This window comes from Barbus barbus (genome assembly GCF_936440315.1).
Source record: "Barbus barbus genome assembly, chromosome: 16".
Lineage (NCBI taxonomy): Eukaryota > Metazoa > Chordata > Actinopteri > Cypriniformes > Cyprinidae > Barbus > Barbus barbus.
In genome coordinates, this window is record NC_136744.1 from 30,513,940 (window position 1) to 30,530,032 (window position 16,093).

General features: G+C 36.5%; 1 protein-coding gene across 1 annotated transcript in view; it reads right to left on the reverse strand.

Annotated features, from left to right (window-relative positions):
- LOC306882771 (adhesion G protein-coupled receptor A3-like) overlaps positions 1 to 16,093 on the reverse strand; it is a 156,587-nt gene that overhangs the window by 46,200 nt on the left and 94,294 nt on the right. Inside the window, exons 13-14 of the mRNA XM_079437648.1 lie at positions 3,485 to 3,674; positions 2,946 to 3,154 (exon numbers count right to left, since the gene is read on the reverse strand). Of these exons, the coding sequence (XP_079293774.1) occupies positions 2,946 to 3,154; positions 3,485 to 3,674 (399 nt within the window). The remainder of the gene's footprint in view (positions 1 to 2,945; positions 3,155 to 3,484; positions 3,675 to 16,093) is intronic.

Here is a 16,093-nt window from a genome sequence, read left to right on the forward strand (position 1 = left end):
AACTTTGTATTTGTTTCTAGATACAGATTTTAACATTTAAAAATTATTTCAATTATATTATTTGTGCACTTTTGATATGTGGCTAAATGCATTTATGGAACCTTAATTTTGTATTTAGTCAGCAAATTAATTTAACCAGCTCAACATATTTAATTATCAGACGATTACTCTAAGCTTTATTAATAAAGGTTTGTTTAGATTTTGAGAATATTGGCTTAGAATATTGATGCATTGATAATATGATCAAATAATCTGAGTAGAACCAAAAATGTACAATATTTTGCACAATACATTTTGTGATAATGGATCAACTGTAAAAATGTGATACAAACACAAGCCTGGGCATCGCAAAAACAACCATTATAGAAACCAGATTTAATTTGAATCATTTTTATGCAAATAGCACAAAAAGGTTCACAAAACTACTGATGATCGACACTAAAAATACATCTGGGAGAAAAGCAACAGCTTCAGAAACCAAATTATGATAGGAAACTGCCAATTTTCCAGAATACTATTGTGAAAAAGCAAGAAAGCAAGCAAGACAGACAGAAATCAAGCAACAAAATGCAAAAAAGCAGCTGATGTTAGATCTGGTGGTCGGATAAAACATGGTTGCAAGTAATCGATTCATTAAGGATTTAAATACAAAATCAGATACAGTAGCCTAAATTACAGCACCTATAAATAAATATATGATCTAATAATAATCACATCACATGATATGATGCACGTTTGACAGATGCCAGAATCCCAGATCAGATCGGTGCAATTCACCTTTGATTCACATCAACTGTATATGAAAAGTCAAGAATCTAGCATTTAACAAGATTACAGTCCGTGTAAAGCGACAGCACTGGAGAATAGACACTGATCTACACTGGATCATCTGCAGCTCTGATGAAACCGAGCAACAGGTTCACAAACCCGACGCCAGCAGCGCACGAAAGCGTTCAGAAAGCGTATAAACGGACTGAAAGCCTCTTTTTCTCAGACACTGCGGACTGCGGGTGTGGTGACTGCATCAGCTCTCTCTCTCTCTCTCTCTCTCTCTCTCTCTCTCACACACACACACACGCACAGCTAAACGATAAACAACACGCGATGCAAAGGGCGATGCAACGCTTTCACCCCCTTTACCGCGTCAAGTTCAAAGCATCCTTTCATTCACTGTAGAAAAGCATGCACGCAGGTCTCCGCGCACGACCAGAATCGATCATCTCAAATTCAATTCAATTCAATTCAATCCAGCTCCATTATGTGAGAAACACTTTGATTTTGCATGCACTATAAATAGCCTAACTCGATGCACAACGCACACATTCGCCGTCATGTTTGGATGCATAAACCGCTGTGGTGCACCGGACTGACCTCCCAGTCGATGGAGTCCCACTCGTCGGCGAACATTCGGCTCTCAAAATCCACATCAAATCACTTCCACACGGTAAAATCCCACATATTCCGAGAGGAGACCGATAGAGTCATTAACGTGTTCGTTGAGCTGCGCGTAAAAGCGCCGCGCCGCGCTCCGCTTCGCCATGAAGAATGAAGGGAAGTGCTCTCGCTAATTACTCATTTACCTGAGGCTTTTAGCACTTATTACAGCTTCAGTCCTTCTGGAGGGAGTCAGGCTCAAAGCTGAACCGATGGAGAAACATCCTTAACAAGAGTTACTGCATTTGACGCGCAGCCTGCAAATCCAGCGATGCACCTTTAAGGAAAAGTTGTTGTATAAGGGCTTTCCGAGATCCTTCCCTAGCCGAATAAATCCTGACGGATTTCTGTTGGCGTTTCTATCATAATTGGAAGCAATCCTAACGGGATGAGTCAAGAATCCTTTAAGAATCAAATAAGATCCGGCTGGATACGCGGAGACTCTTTTATTCTCAGTTTGTGTTGAGAACTGATTTCAGTTTATCCTAAAGGATCTTGTTTGATTCTTGCAGCACCTGTACTGAGTGAGTTAAAGCTGCTCCAAATTCTGTGGAAAGACCCAGTGCAGCATCAAAGCAGGAATAAAACGTGCAGCTCTGAGACTCTAGTATGAGAGGCGGCTCTGATGCTGCTTCTGTGTAAAGTGATGCAGCATCAGAGCCGCCTTAAACTTAGCGGCTGCCATGACAGTGTTTATCTCATTTTTATTATATTGTATTTTATATTTATTTTTTAGTTTATTTATTTATTTTTGCATTTTAAATTATTAAAATATTATTTGTGCATACACACACAGTACATGTAATATATACATATATATTTTTTCATACTATATAATACTTATGTTTCTAGATTCATATTTTATGCCTAATATTTATAAATTATTTAAATAACACTACCGTTCACTTATTTATTTATGTTTATATATTTTTTTAATTATTATGTTTAATTGATTAAAAAAAACATTCAAACAACATTACTTTTATTTACAACTTTGTATTTTCATGTTTCTAGATTCATATTTCATCATTTAAAATGACAAACTAAAATGACTTAAACTACATCATTATTTTTCTGGATAAAAGTGCAGAATGAAACACTAAATCCACTTTTACATGGTACATAAGCCGCTTCTGAGCTGGCTTTGCGTGTAAAGATGGCATTAGAGGATCTTGTATGATTGCATTTCCTTTCATATTATGATAGATACTCCAATAGCAAACCAGCACATCTTTATAGGAGATTTTTGGGATTAAAGTGCTATTTTGAATACTGCAAATTATGACATGCATTGCAAAAAGCGCTACACAAATAAACGTGCATTGAATTGAATTTGCACTGGTCACTTGTCATTTATACCTCATTATCACGTGCACCCATTCACACCTCAAACACATTCGCCCTTGGAACACTAATATTAACACTATAGCACTGCTATTTACATGCTCGCCGTGTTTCATTGGCTCTGCGCCTCCACAATCCGACTTCCAACGGGAGCGGAAGACTCTTACCATGAGCACGGCGAGGTTGTTGTGGTGCGCGCAGTGGATGGTGGTCGTGTTGTGCGCGGAGCCCGTTATGTGGCAGCCTTCCGCGCGCCAGCCGCCGTGTCCATCCAGCAGGTCAAAATCCCAGTATGCCGCGGTGGGGTCTACACCCAACGAGAAGTGCCGGAGAGCGACGGTAACCGGCTGCACGGGGCTCCCGGGGCTACACCCATCTGCACAGGAGAGCAACACATTGCGTCAAGTAACGACCCGAGTGGAGATTCCTCAAGTGTTGCATCCATATGGAAGCTGATGCATACAATTACGCACATGCACATCTCAGAATTGAACAAATGAGATTAATTGCACACGCAAACGACCTTAATCCAACTCGTGCACAATTGCAACGCAACAGTTGCACCATCGTGCAAGCACGCGCACGCTTTCTCATAATTACACGAGACGCTAATGACAAAATATTCCCTTGCAAACCACTTTAGTGGTGAAACGCAGTGATATATAGGATGCATGGATGAAATGCACGGGGAAAATCGCAGCCTTACCTAATTTGGTGAACGCAACTGGTGTCGAAACGGTTCTGCGTTTGCCATCGTCCGCAAGATTTGACGAATCCCCCGTGCACGGAAAGAGTTTTCCATTGCGGAAGACGATCAGCTGCAGCTTACAGGTGGAGTTCTCCACAGACCGAGGGGCAGCCAGCGGGAAATGTATGGAGGCGATGGCCACCGTGTTCTGCAAACGGGGAAACGCATGTGAGACATGTGCATCAGATGCGCAGACGTGTCAGCTCCTGTCTGATTGAGAGAGAAGGGCAAAGTGCTGGAGGAAGCAGGGGGTTTCTGCTTGTCTTTGGTCTGCCGCAGAGGTGGAAATGATTGTGAGCAGCACAGCTCACGACAACATCAGCTTAAGAGCAGTCTGATAACATAGCACAGGTGTTATCAGCATCAGCATCATCAGCCTGAGAAGAGCTTCACCTCTTTATCTGTTAGGATAGTGGGAATATGTCAGTGTCTACTGCAGATGCTGAAGGCGAAGAAAAACATGTTGTTTTGGCCTCTGAACACACATTTAAGATTAAAGAGATAAGCAGACGTTAATGCAGAGACAGTGTTTTTGCAAAGACATTTTAAAAGCAAAAGTGTAAATGACTGCAGTTCAAAACCATTTCATGACCAAAACTGGCCATATAAATTGAAGAAAGATCATTTTTCTACTCAGCTTGATCAACAACAACAATTATTATTATTATTATTATTATTATTAATAATAATAATAATAATAATAATAATAATAATAATAATAATAATAATATTAATAAAATAGTACCACTGGATAGTACCATTTATAACATCAAACAATCTAATAAAAAAAACAAAATAAAAACAAAAAACAGTAAAAAACAAAACAAAAACCAACATATTATTTAAAAAAAAGTGTGTCAATATTTAATGAAATACATTGGATAGTACCACTTATAATAATTGCCATAAAAATACATTTATAACCCATGTTTTTTTAAAGATTGTGCAATCCCATAAAAATGTATTATAATAAAATATAAAATGCATTTCAGTAAATATATATATATATATATATATATATATATATATATATATATATATATATATATATATATATATATATATATATATATATATATATATATGTATGTGTGTGTGTGTGTGTGTGTGTATAATTGGTAAACAAATAAATAAATATACATTAATTTATAAAGACTAATAACCCATGATTTTCTCTTTGAACATTTTGTGCAACCCCCGTTACATTTAAAACATTTTGATATTGGAAGTTACAGGCTCAAAACCCACATCAAATCCGACACGATACATGATGAAGAGAGATAATTCAGCCTTTAGAGAAGTAAAAATGCCCGCTACAGCTCATTTCCAGCGGTTATTTCAGACTGGAGCGCAGCGGCTCTGATATAAGGTAAAGTGTAATGAGTGCCTGTGCTTAGAAAGCCTGCCGTCAGCGTTCGTCTGCTCCAGGAAGGAGGGCGAGTGAGCGAGAGAAACCAGTCTGCTGAGCAGCGAGCAGTTTCATTCACAAAACCAGGCGCCTCTTCAGTCATGGCATGATTTCCATACATGACTCACGGCTGGAGCTGAAAGCATCCTTTACCCAGAGTGCACTGCAGCATCCCAATTACATTCCAGCAGCTCTTCAATGCAGCACTCACATCCGCTTTATCTGACTGAAGAACAGCATTCATTTGAATTTGTCTCCAGAAGACGTCTCTCTTTTCACGCTGACTGTAAAGGTTTCTGAAAAGGCATTGGGCTCGTCCTCAGTTCTTCAGTGGTTTATGAAGGCGACGTTCAGCACCAAGGACAGCAGCCAAACAAGAAAATGCTTCCATTATTGTTAGAAAACAATATATAGCTTGATTTGAACAGGTTATTTGGCTCAAATAAATTTATTTTCATAATACACATTGTTTCAAAGCATAGTCATTGTTTACAAAGAACAACACTCAAATCAAAAGAGACAGTGACAAAAACTCCTACGCAGAAGAAACCAATACGCCTCTATAAGCCTATTTAACCCTGTAAAGGCTGATTTATGAAATAAGTCTTCCATTTAAAAAAAAAGGAACGGTTTATTGAAGCCTTAGACAACATAATTAAAAATAATCACTTTGCAAGTGTTTTTTTTCTCTCTGATGCATCAGGCTTTTATTGCTCGTATAGCCTGATATAGTGAGAATATGAAGTAAAAACAGCTCAATTATTTTCAGAAATATGCCATTTTGCAGCAGATGCTGATATGTATATGGCATTCTGATGCTTGTAACGTAAATCAATGAGATTTTTATAACAGTACAGTAGATACTGACATAAAATGATCTAAATATCAGTCATCTGCAGTAATATGTCTTTGCAGATATATGACAGTAAATGTTTAAAACCAACATGCAAAAGCACTGCTAGAGAAAACATTAAAATGCATTAACATAACCCATGCGTTTCAGTGCTGGTTCTGTTGCTCATTAGCACATCTAATCAAACAGACTTTGCACTACATGCAGTTGATTTGTGTAAACCCTAAACTGAAGTGCTGGTAGCAGCCGCAGTTTTTAACAACATGAAGCAGCTCTTTGAGAACGGAGAGAATTGCAGCAGAGGCTGTAACAGCGAGAGCGTAACATCAAAATGAAAGAGACTAATTTACAAAGCTCTCCTCTCTTTTTTGCACATGGACAATTCGTGTTGCATTACTCAGAGAAAGATAAGAAGAAAGAAAGAAAAAACATACGTTATGCCAACTGGCTGCTCTACCATTACAATGTTTGGACTAAAGATGAGTTTTCACACAGAATATTAGATTTTTACATTCTCTGACGAACGTAAAAGCAGCGTTTGTCTCGGCAAAACATCAACAACATATGGTGCGTCTTCCTTTCTTTGGATAAAAGCATCTACAAAATGCATTAATGTACGTCTGAGGGATGATCTGGTCCAGCAGGTGAAAATGGTGCATCTATATTTAACAATAGTACGACTTGATACAAATGACTGTGGTACGCAAATAAAAAAAGTTGTCTCTTCTGCTCAGCAAGGCTGCATTTATTTGGTCAAAAAATACAGCACAAATTGTGAGATATTATTACAATTTAAAATAGCTGTTTTCTATGTGAATGTGTGTTAAAGTGTAATTTATTTCTGTGATCTGCAGCTGTATTTTCAGCATCATTACTCCAGTCTTCAGTGTCACATGATCTTCAGAAATCATAATAATATACTGATTTACTGCTCAACAAACATTTCTGATTATTATCAATGTTGAAAACAGTTGTGCTGCACAATATTCTGTGCAGAAATGGTGATATACATACATATATACATACACACACACACACACACACACTCACATATATGTAACATTATAAATATCTTTACTGTGATCAATTTAAATCATCCTTACTGAATACAAATTTTTATAATTTTTTTCTACTTAAGTGCTCAATTATCAATTTTTATTGGTATTTAATGATTAATAATGTGTCTTACTATTATCATCAAAGCTGAAAACAGTGTGCTGCTTAAATTATTTGTAAAAACTAAATATTTTTTTGAGGATTCTTTGATGAATAGAAGTTCAAAAGAACACCGTTTATTTGAAATTTGAAGTTTTTTGCAGCATTATAAATGTCTTTACTGTCACTTTTGATCAATTTAATGCATCCACAAAAATATTGTGCAGCACAACTGTGTTCAACATTGATAATAATCAGAAATGTTTGTTGAGCAGTAAATCAGTATATTAGAATGATTTCTGAAGATCATGTGACACTGAAGACTGCAGTAATGATGCTGAAAATACAGCTGCAGATCACAGAAATAAATTACAGTTTAACACATATTCACATAGAAAACAGATATTTTAAATTGTAATAATATTTCATAATTATTGCTGTATTTTTTGACCAAATAAATGCAGTCTTGCTGAGCAGAAGAGACTACAAGTTACATGTCCAAAAACAATTACTACCTTCCACACAAAGCCAGTTCAAACACCCCAGGGTTTGTCTGTACTACGGTATTCACTTCATTTACTGTGTCAAAGGGAAGATTTAATCTCAAATTACTCTTGCTTATGATTAGAGGACTAAAAAAGGCCACGGCATGACAGATGGAGCCCATAAAAACCCAGCAATGGAACAAGATGGATGAACCTCTCGGTTTATTTAAAGAAGTCTTTTCTGTCATCAATTTCCCACAGATACCAGTGCTTTCATGTGCTTTTATGAATCATTCTCTCTGCTCAGAGCCGGACGTGATGAAAGCAGATGAGTTTCAGCGCAGGAACATCATTCATCAATTCCTGGACGAGAGTCTCCAGAGAGCATTTCTCCAAAACCATTTAGTATGAATTATCTAGCAGGGATCTCCACAACTACTGAAATCCACTAGTCAGTGGCTAATCTAAATGACTAGTTGGACTTAGGAAACCCTGGATAACCACGCAGGTTAAGAGCCACTAAAAACACAAATCAGCTGGATGATAAAGGGCTGGGTGATGCCGCAAGTTTTGACGATAATCGACAGATAAATATTTTTCCATTTGCTTTGGAAAAGTTTTAAAAAGGTGCTTTTGGTTACAAGGTGTAGTGTTACAAAATACATTGTTTACTGCAAAATCAACACTATGAATCAGTTATTTTAGTATCGATGAGACTTTATTGTTTTTATTAATATTTTGAATTTGTTTTTATATTTTCTGCTTTCATTTTAATTTGAGTTAAAGTTTTAGTAACTCTTGGGTTTTTTGTTGCCCTTTTTGTTTTAATATACAGTCTATGTCGTTTTAATTCATTTTTATTTAAGTTTTTTGTTTAGTTATTTTAATCAAGTTAAACTAAATGAAAATAAGAAAAGTTACCTTGGTAAGTAGCTAAAATTATTTTATTTTATTTGCTTGGCTGTTCTTGTTTATTACATTTCTAGTAACATTATTTATAATAACCTTAAGTGGTATTTTTTTATTTATTATTAATGCCCCCCCCCCCCCCCCCCCCCCCCAAAGTAAAGTAAAGGAAAAAAAAAATGGAACAACTAAAACTTTAACTCCGATTAAAGTAAAAACAAAAGCATAGAAATTCAATCTAATTCAAAATATTAAGAAAAATAACAAAAACTCTCAGTTTATTAATGAAACATTTTTGGAAAACTAGTCAACCCCTTACTAATCCATCTCCATGATGTAACAGTTTTAAACAGAATGTTGTTGAATTGACTAGATTGTGAAACTAAAGCAAATCAGAGCAGAAGTGACTGTGCAGTAGCGACTACTAAAACAGAACAAATCTTCCAGTTCTTCCGTCAAACGTGAGCGCAGTCGAGTCTCCTGCCAGAAAATCAATCAGATCTGAGGGAATATTCATGCAGGAGTCTTATGATTCATCACACACACACACACACACTGATCATCTCGACCGTCTTGCACCGTCTCATCATGCATCACACCGTGACGGCTTCTCTAAACCTCTGGTTAGTTCACTTTAACCTTTCTCAGCTAGTTCTTCTGTTCACACTCCATCTTTAAAGTATTTATGAATGTGCCAAAACATAATTATTTTCTCAATCTCACTTCTCCTCAGAATCAATCAAATAACTGTAAATAGCAAGAGAAATCACAAATTAATCGATGCGCAAGCAGTTCCAATAGCTGCTAGACTGAGGCGAGTCCACTATATACTGATAACTATATTTTAACAATAAGTTAAAACTATGCATTTCACACAAGCCTCAAATAATAATAAAAAAACTATTCAGTTCAATTAGTAATATACAGCATTGCTGTCACATGATCTTGCATGTTTTGAATTGTAAGCAACATCTAGTTTCTGATATAAACAGTTATTTTGCATTGACAATTCTTTTTTTTATTGTTTACTGAACAAATAGGTCAATAAAATCAAACGCACATTACTGTTTTACCAGTAGTAACGGCAATATAAGACACCTAGCAACCAACCAAACAAATTTTGGATTTTTAAAAAAATATTAAATATTAAAAAAATTAAATAAATAATAATAACATAAATATAAATTATATGAAACATATGAAAAAAAAATTCTTATTTTTCCATTTACCTTTACTGATTGTACTGAAACTATATAAATGAATAAACCCATATAGACTTATTTAAAAAATAAATAAATAAAATATTAAAATGACAATAAAAATAATAATAATGATAATAACAATATTATATGAAACATACATTAATTTTCCATTTATCTTTACTGAATGTACTAAAACTATATAAATGAATGAAACTATATAGACATATTTAAAAAAAATAAATACATAAACTAATAAAAGACAAAATACCAACACTTACACTAAAATGAAAATTAAAATGTGAAAGAAATAAAAATATTAAGATTTTAAATAAATGTAATAAATATTAATAATATAGCTGCATGGTTCAAGCTCTTTAAGGCCTTTATGATTTCTATGCTGTTAAGGAGTAGCCTAATGTGAAATGCAGGTCTGACACCAGAACACATCCACAATGGAGAATTCATTAACACCGTATTTCTCTCTCTCTGTCACATACACACACAGACAGAAATGAAAGGTTTAACAACACTGATGCTAATACACACACACAAACAAACACACACACAGACACACGTTGTTGTAGATATAAACGTGTGATTCTCAGCTCCATTGCTGGAGACCTTCTGCTGTGCGCTGACTATAGAACACATTCACAATGGAGAATTCATTAAAACTGTCTCTCTCTCTCTCTCTCTCTCTCTCTGTCACAAACACACACACACAGGGAGAAATTAAAGGTTTAAAAAAACTTTTTTTTTTTTTTTTTATAATAATTGATATTCACTGTCCAGAGAATTTTTCTGAACTGGTTTGGTTCAGATTGGGCGAAAAACCTAGGACTAGTTCGCAAAAGTAGGTTTTGGACATAGCTCAATTTTGCGGAAAAACCATACCTCACAGTGCGAATCTGATTTTTAGGCTTTTTACCGCTTTGACCCAAGGATTTCAAAAATGCATTTTTTTTTTCAGTCTACGACAAGCGGTTTAGGGGCTAAGAGCGATTTCACATTTTTGTTCGCTGTAGCACCCCCCATAGGCCGATTGGGGCGAGCCTTGGTATCTGACAAGAAGTTTCAGCTCTCTAGGCCTTACGGTTTGTTCTGCACGATCAGTTTTAGGGAAGAATAATAATAATAAAAATCCTAACAGTTACAATAGGGTTTCAGCACTTCGTGCTTGAACCCCTAAATATAAATACAGCTATACTATTATTTTAATTATATTACTTCCTGTAACTAAAAAAATAAAGCATGTCACCAGCAACACCAGGTCATGGGTTCATTTCTCAGTTAATGCATGAACAGATAAAAGGTTTACGTAAAAAAAGCATAGTTAAAAATGCATTCAAAGTGATTGATACAGGAGAAACCGTGAGAGCAGTATGACAGTATGTAAACTCTGTTGTCCTGACAGACATGACAGTGTTTTCTGACGGCGTGAAGAACGCAGCGTTTGCCGTATGAGAATCAGAGATCGGTCGTCACGCTCCTGATGCCACGCGTCGCTTCTACACAGCGCTTTGGATTTAATGCCGCTCAATTATTTATTGTGTTGTTGCAACTGCTTCACACATCTCTTTCATGTGATTGCTAGCAGCCTCATCACATCTCCACCTGTGATTGGATCTGAAATGTGCTTATTGTTTTCCTGAGGAGTCGATATTTTCTTTGGCGTGTTAAAAACCCCAAGAGTCTTGATGACTTTCATCAGCAAACGAGCAAATGAACATCTAAGGTCCACACAAAATCAAAACCGACTCCATTTACTTTAATAATTCATGATTTATCAGTGCATGCATGCTATTCTAAAAGATAAATGATAAAAATTATTTCACTGATATGAACACTCAAAAATGCTTATTTAATTTTTCAAGTTAGCCTTAATTGTATTTTTTTTGTAATATTACAAAATAATGTTGAATTTTTTTTATAAAATGCATATTGAAAATATATTTCTTTACACACACACATATATACATATATATATATATATATATATACACATACACACTGTATATTGAAATGCTTTACTTTACATGTAAAAAGTGAAACTTTCATATATTCTAGATTCATTACATGTACATTAAAACATTTCAAAAGTTTTTCTTTTTTTAATGTTGATGATTAGAGCTTACAGCTCATGAAAGTAAAAAATTCAGTACCTAAAAATATTAGAATATTTGCATATTCTATTTCATTAAACGACCACTTGGCAATGATCCAGAAGACGAACATTGACACCCTCTACAAAGAGAGTAATCAGAGGGTCATTACTGAAAGCTGTGGCTGTTTACAGAGTGCTGTATCAAAGCATATTAAATGCAAAGTTGACTGGAAGGAAGAATTTGGGTAGGAAAAGGTGCACAAGCAACAGGGATGACCGCAAGCTTGAGAATACTGTCAAGCAAAGCTGATTCAAACACTTGTGAGAGCTTCACAAGGAGTGGACTGAAGCTGGAGTCAGTGCATCAAGAGTCTCCACGCTCAGACGTCTTCAGGAAAAGAGCTACCAAGCCACTTCTGAACCAGAGACAACGTCAGAAGCATCTTACCTGGGCTGTGGAGAAAAAGAACTGGACTGTTGCTCAGTGGTCCAAAGTCCTCTTTTCAGATAAAAGTAAATTTTGCATTTCATTTGGAAATCAAGGTCTGGAGGAAGACTGGAGAGGCACAGAACCCAAGCTGCTTGAAGTCCAGTGTGAAGTTTCCGAAGTTAGTGATGATTTGGGGTGCCGTGACGTCTGCTGGTGTTGGTCCATTATGCTTTATCAAGTCCAAAGTCAATGCAGCCGTCTACCAGGAGATTTTAGGTTACTTCATGCTTCCTTCTGCTGACAAGCTTTATGGAGATGCTGATTTTCTTTTTCCAGCAGGACTTTAGCACCTGCCCACACTGCCAAAACCACTTCCAAGTGGTTTGCTGACCATGATATTACTGTGAACCCCATACACATTACCTGAATCCCATATGGAATCTATGGGATATTTTCAAGAGAAAGATGAGAAACAGTCGATCCAACACGATCCAGACGAGCTGAAGGCTCAATAGTGCCTCAGCAGAGCCACAGGTTGATCGCTTCCATGCCATTCCTCACTGATGCTGGAGTTTGTGCTAAAGGAGCCCCGAACAAGTATCGCATTTACCTGATTATAAGACAACCCCCCTTTTTCCAGATGTACCTTTTATATTACTGCAGTTTCATTTTCCTAAAGAAACAAACACTAGAGGCAGTGAAACTCCGACACCTTTAACAGAGTTTTGATTAATAAAGCATATTTTTCGTAAAATTACTTTAAGAATATCATATTACGACTTCAAAACAATATTAATATGCCGGGAGATTTGAAAACTGATGCTTTTGAATGTTAGCATCGCACATATCCAGCCTCGTATCTATGGGTTTTCATGGACAGAAAGTTTGTTCGGTAGCTCACAGAGCCGTACTTAGAAGGTGAGGAGCTCCGGGTCGAATCCCCTGTAACTACGGTTTGACAAAACCCTTCAAATCTGCATAAAAGGAAGTTGAAATGGCACGGTTGCATCAACTATACGTTTTTATACCAGTTTTGCATTTGTTAACACTATCGGGTAGGTTTAGGGTTGGGTTTGGTGTAGGGCATACATGTCAAACTCAGGCCCGCAGGCCAGTATATAGCGCATGCACCGCTAAGACTACGAATCCCAGAATGCTTTGCCGCCGGCACGTCAGTCTCTAGACCGCACACCCCCTCCTCTGTGTTACAACGCATTAGCAAAGCTACGAGTCACCTCACTCAAATTTATTCCACCCCTCACGAAAAAATGGCCAAACGAAAGGGAGAAAACAGGAGCTTTCGAGACAGGTGGGAGGCAGATTATATGTTCACCATCGTAAAAGACAAACCTGTTTGTCTCGTGTGTAGGGCCAACGTGTCTGTAACAAAAGAATATAACATACGACGACACTATGAAACAAAACACCAGGACAAGTATAAGGATCTGGACGAAAAGCAAAAGCTCCAAAAGGTGGAGGAGATGAAAAAAAGTCTGGCTTCACGGCAAACTATGTTCACCAAAAGCAAAATCCCAAAGTGAGGCTGCTGTAAAGGCTAGTTTCATTGTGACAGCAGAGATCGCCAAAGCTGCCCGGCCCTTTAATGAGGGAGAGTTTGTAAAAATGTGCATGACCGTATTATTTATTTTAAATGCTATTTCTATTTGTTTATGCTTGTTCTGGATTCAATGTTTAAGCAAAACTAAAATCTATTTTCATATGAAAAGGTTTAACATTACATATCTCAAAAGAAAACATGCAGAATTGCATTGCAATTTTTCAATAAATATTGAGTTTGGCCCGCGACCTTGTCCTAATTTTTAATTTTGGCCCACTGTGAATTTGAGTTTGACACCCCTGGTGTAGGGCATATTTCCAACACGATAGAGCATTAACTTTTAGGGACAGACCCCGGATATTTGAATTCTGAACCGCCGCAGTATGTACCTATATCAACATAATAAAAACACAGCAATACGTACCTATATCAACATAATAAAAACACAGCAATACGTACCTATATCAACATCATAAAAACACAGCAATACGTACTTATATCAACATAATAAAAACCTGTGTTTTAGCGCCACTCAGTGGATATTTCTCTTTGAAACTGTGGCGAAACATGCAGTAAGGTACGTAAAACAGTGTCACACAGAAAGTGCACAGAGGTATGTATTTTTATGAGACCAGGTTGGTAAAAACATCCTCTAAGTTTCAGAATTCAAAACTTTCTCGTTAGTCTAAAAACGGCTTATATTGAAGGCAGTCTGCCAAAACGACAGCTTGTAGAATGTTCTACTCTATGATGTAATAGTGTGGATAAGTTCCACCTCCGCAGAAGATATACGGCTGCTTCTACATCGCTGCCTGTTTAGCCCCACCCACTGATTCTACAGCACTGTCTGTTTAGCCCCACCCACTGATTCTCCAGCTCTGTCTGTTTAGCCCCACCCACCGATTCTCCAGCTCTGTCTGTTTAGCCCCGCCCACCGATTCTCCAGCTCTGTCTGTTTAGCCCCGCCCACCGATTCTCCAGCTCTGTCTGTTTAGCCCCACCCACCAATTCTACAGCACTGTCTGTTTAGCCCCACGCACTGATTCTACATTACTAGCTGTTTAGCCCCACGCACTGATTCTACATTACTAGCTGTTTAGCCCCGCCCACCGATTTTGCGCATGTAATGTAAATAACGAGAGAGGCAAACGCAGGTCTACACAGAAACCAAAAAATAAACTTTATGTGATGAACTTTATTTTAATGAAGATCCAGACCTAGTCATGTAAGAACTTGGTCCTTTGACCACTTCATTTTACCGTGGATTCGTTTAAAAACAATGCACGATTCGACGGGGGATTTTCAGAAAGATTGAATCTAAAAGACGATATTGGAACTGACTGTAATGTTGCAACACGTGTGAGTAACAGAGGCGTTTCCTCCGAGGAGGCAAGGGAGGCGGTGTTTCCTCAAAAAAATTGTATGAGAAAATAATCGATATTAGAAACATAAATTGCAAATATTATTAAATATGGCATTAAAAGTATAAAAGTCACTCGTTTTTATAAAGTAACGCTGTCAAACAGCGACACCCGCAGGTAAAGTTACAGCAGAGGCTTGCCTCCCTTCGGTCCATAGACTTAAAACAGAGACCCTAAAGCGTGCCGTTTTCTGGAGGCTCATTGAGATGAATGGGGGAAAGTCACGTGAGAGGAGGCAATGCTTCCATTGCGCTATAATTGGATATGATTGGTTATGATTGGATGTGATTGGTTCCAGTGCTAAAATTTTGTGCGAGCTCTCGGACTGAATGAAGAAAATTATGGCGTTATTGACTAATTATAAAGTAAACAACTCTCCCGCTTAGATATTACTGCTTTGTGTCACGTCAAAATAAAACTTGAAATGGTCTGAAAACGTGATGTCTGGGTCAGTTTTGAGTGAGCATTCAGTTTGATGAAATGAAAGATAGCTATATATTATAATGATGACCCGAAAATAAGTTGACTTGAAAAGAACAGCTGAATATCAGTTCACAAATAAAAAATATTGGTAACATTTTACAATAAGGTGTCATTTAATCTAACATGAACAAACAATGAACATTACAGTATTGAGCCTATTAATCTTTGTTTACATTAGTTAATACAAATACAGTTCATTGTTAGTTCACAGTGCATAAACTAATGTTAACAAACACAACTTTTGATTTTAATAATGCATTAGTAAATGTTGAAATTAATATTAACTAAGATTAATAAATGCTGTAAAAGTAGGCTATTGTTTATTAACTAAAGTAGTTAACTAATGTTAACTAAACCTTATTGAAAACTGTTTCCAGAATATTGCTCAAATTGTTACTGCCTTTAGTTATTATTTTGGAAAAAATATAAAAATGAATAAAAACATTATGAAATGTATAATTAGTATGTTGATTAAATAATGATTAAATAAAATACAAAATAATATTAATAAAATACAAAATATAATTATATTTGTTCTCTTTTTTATGCAATATTTATTTAC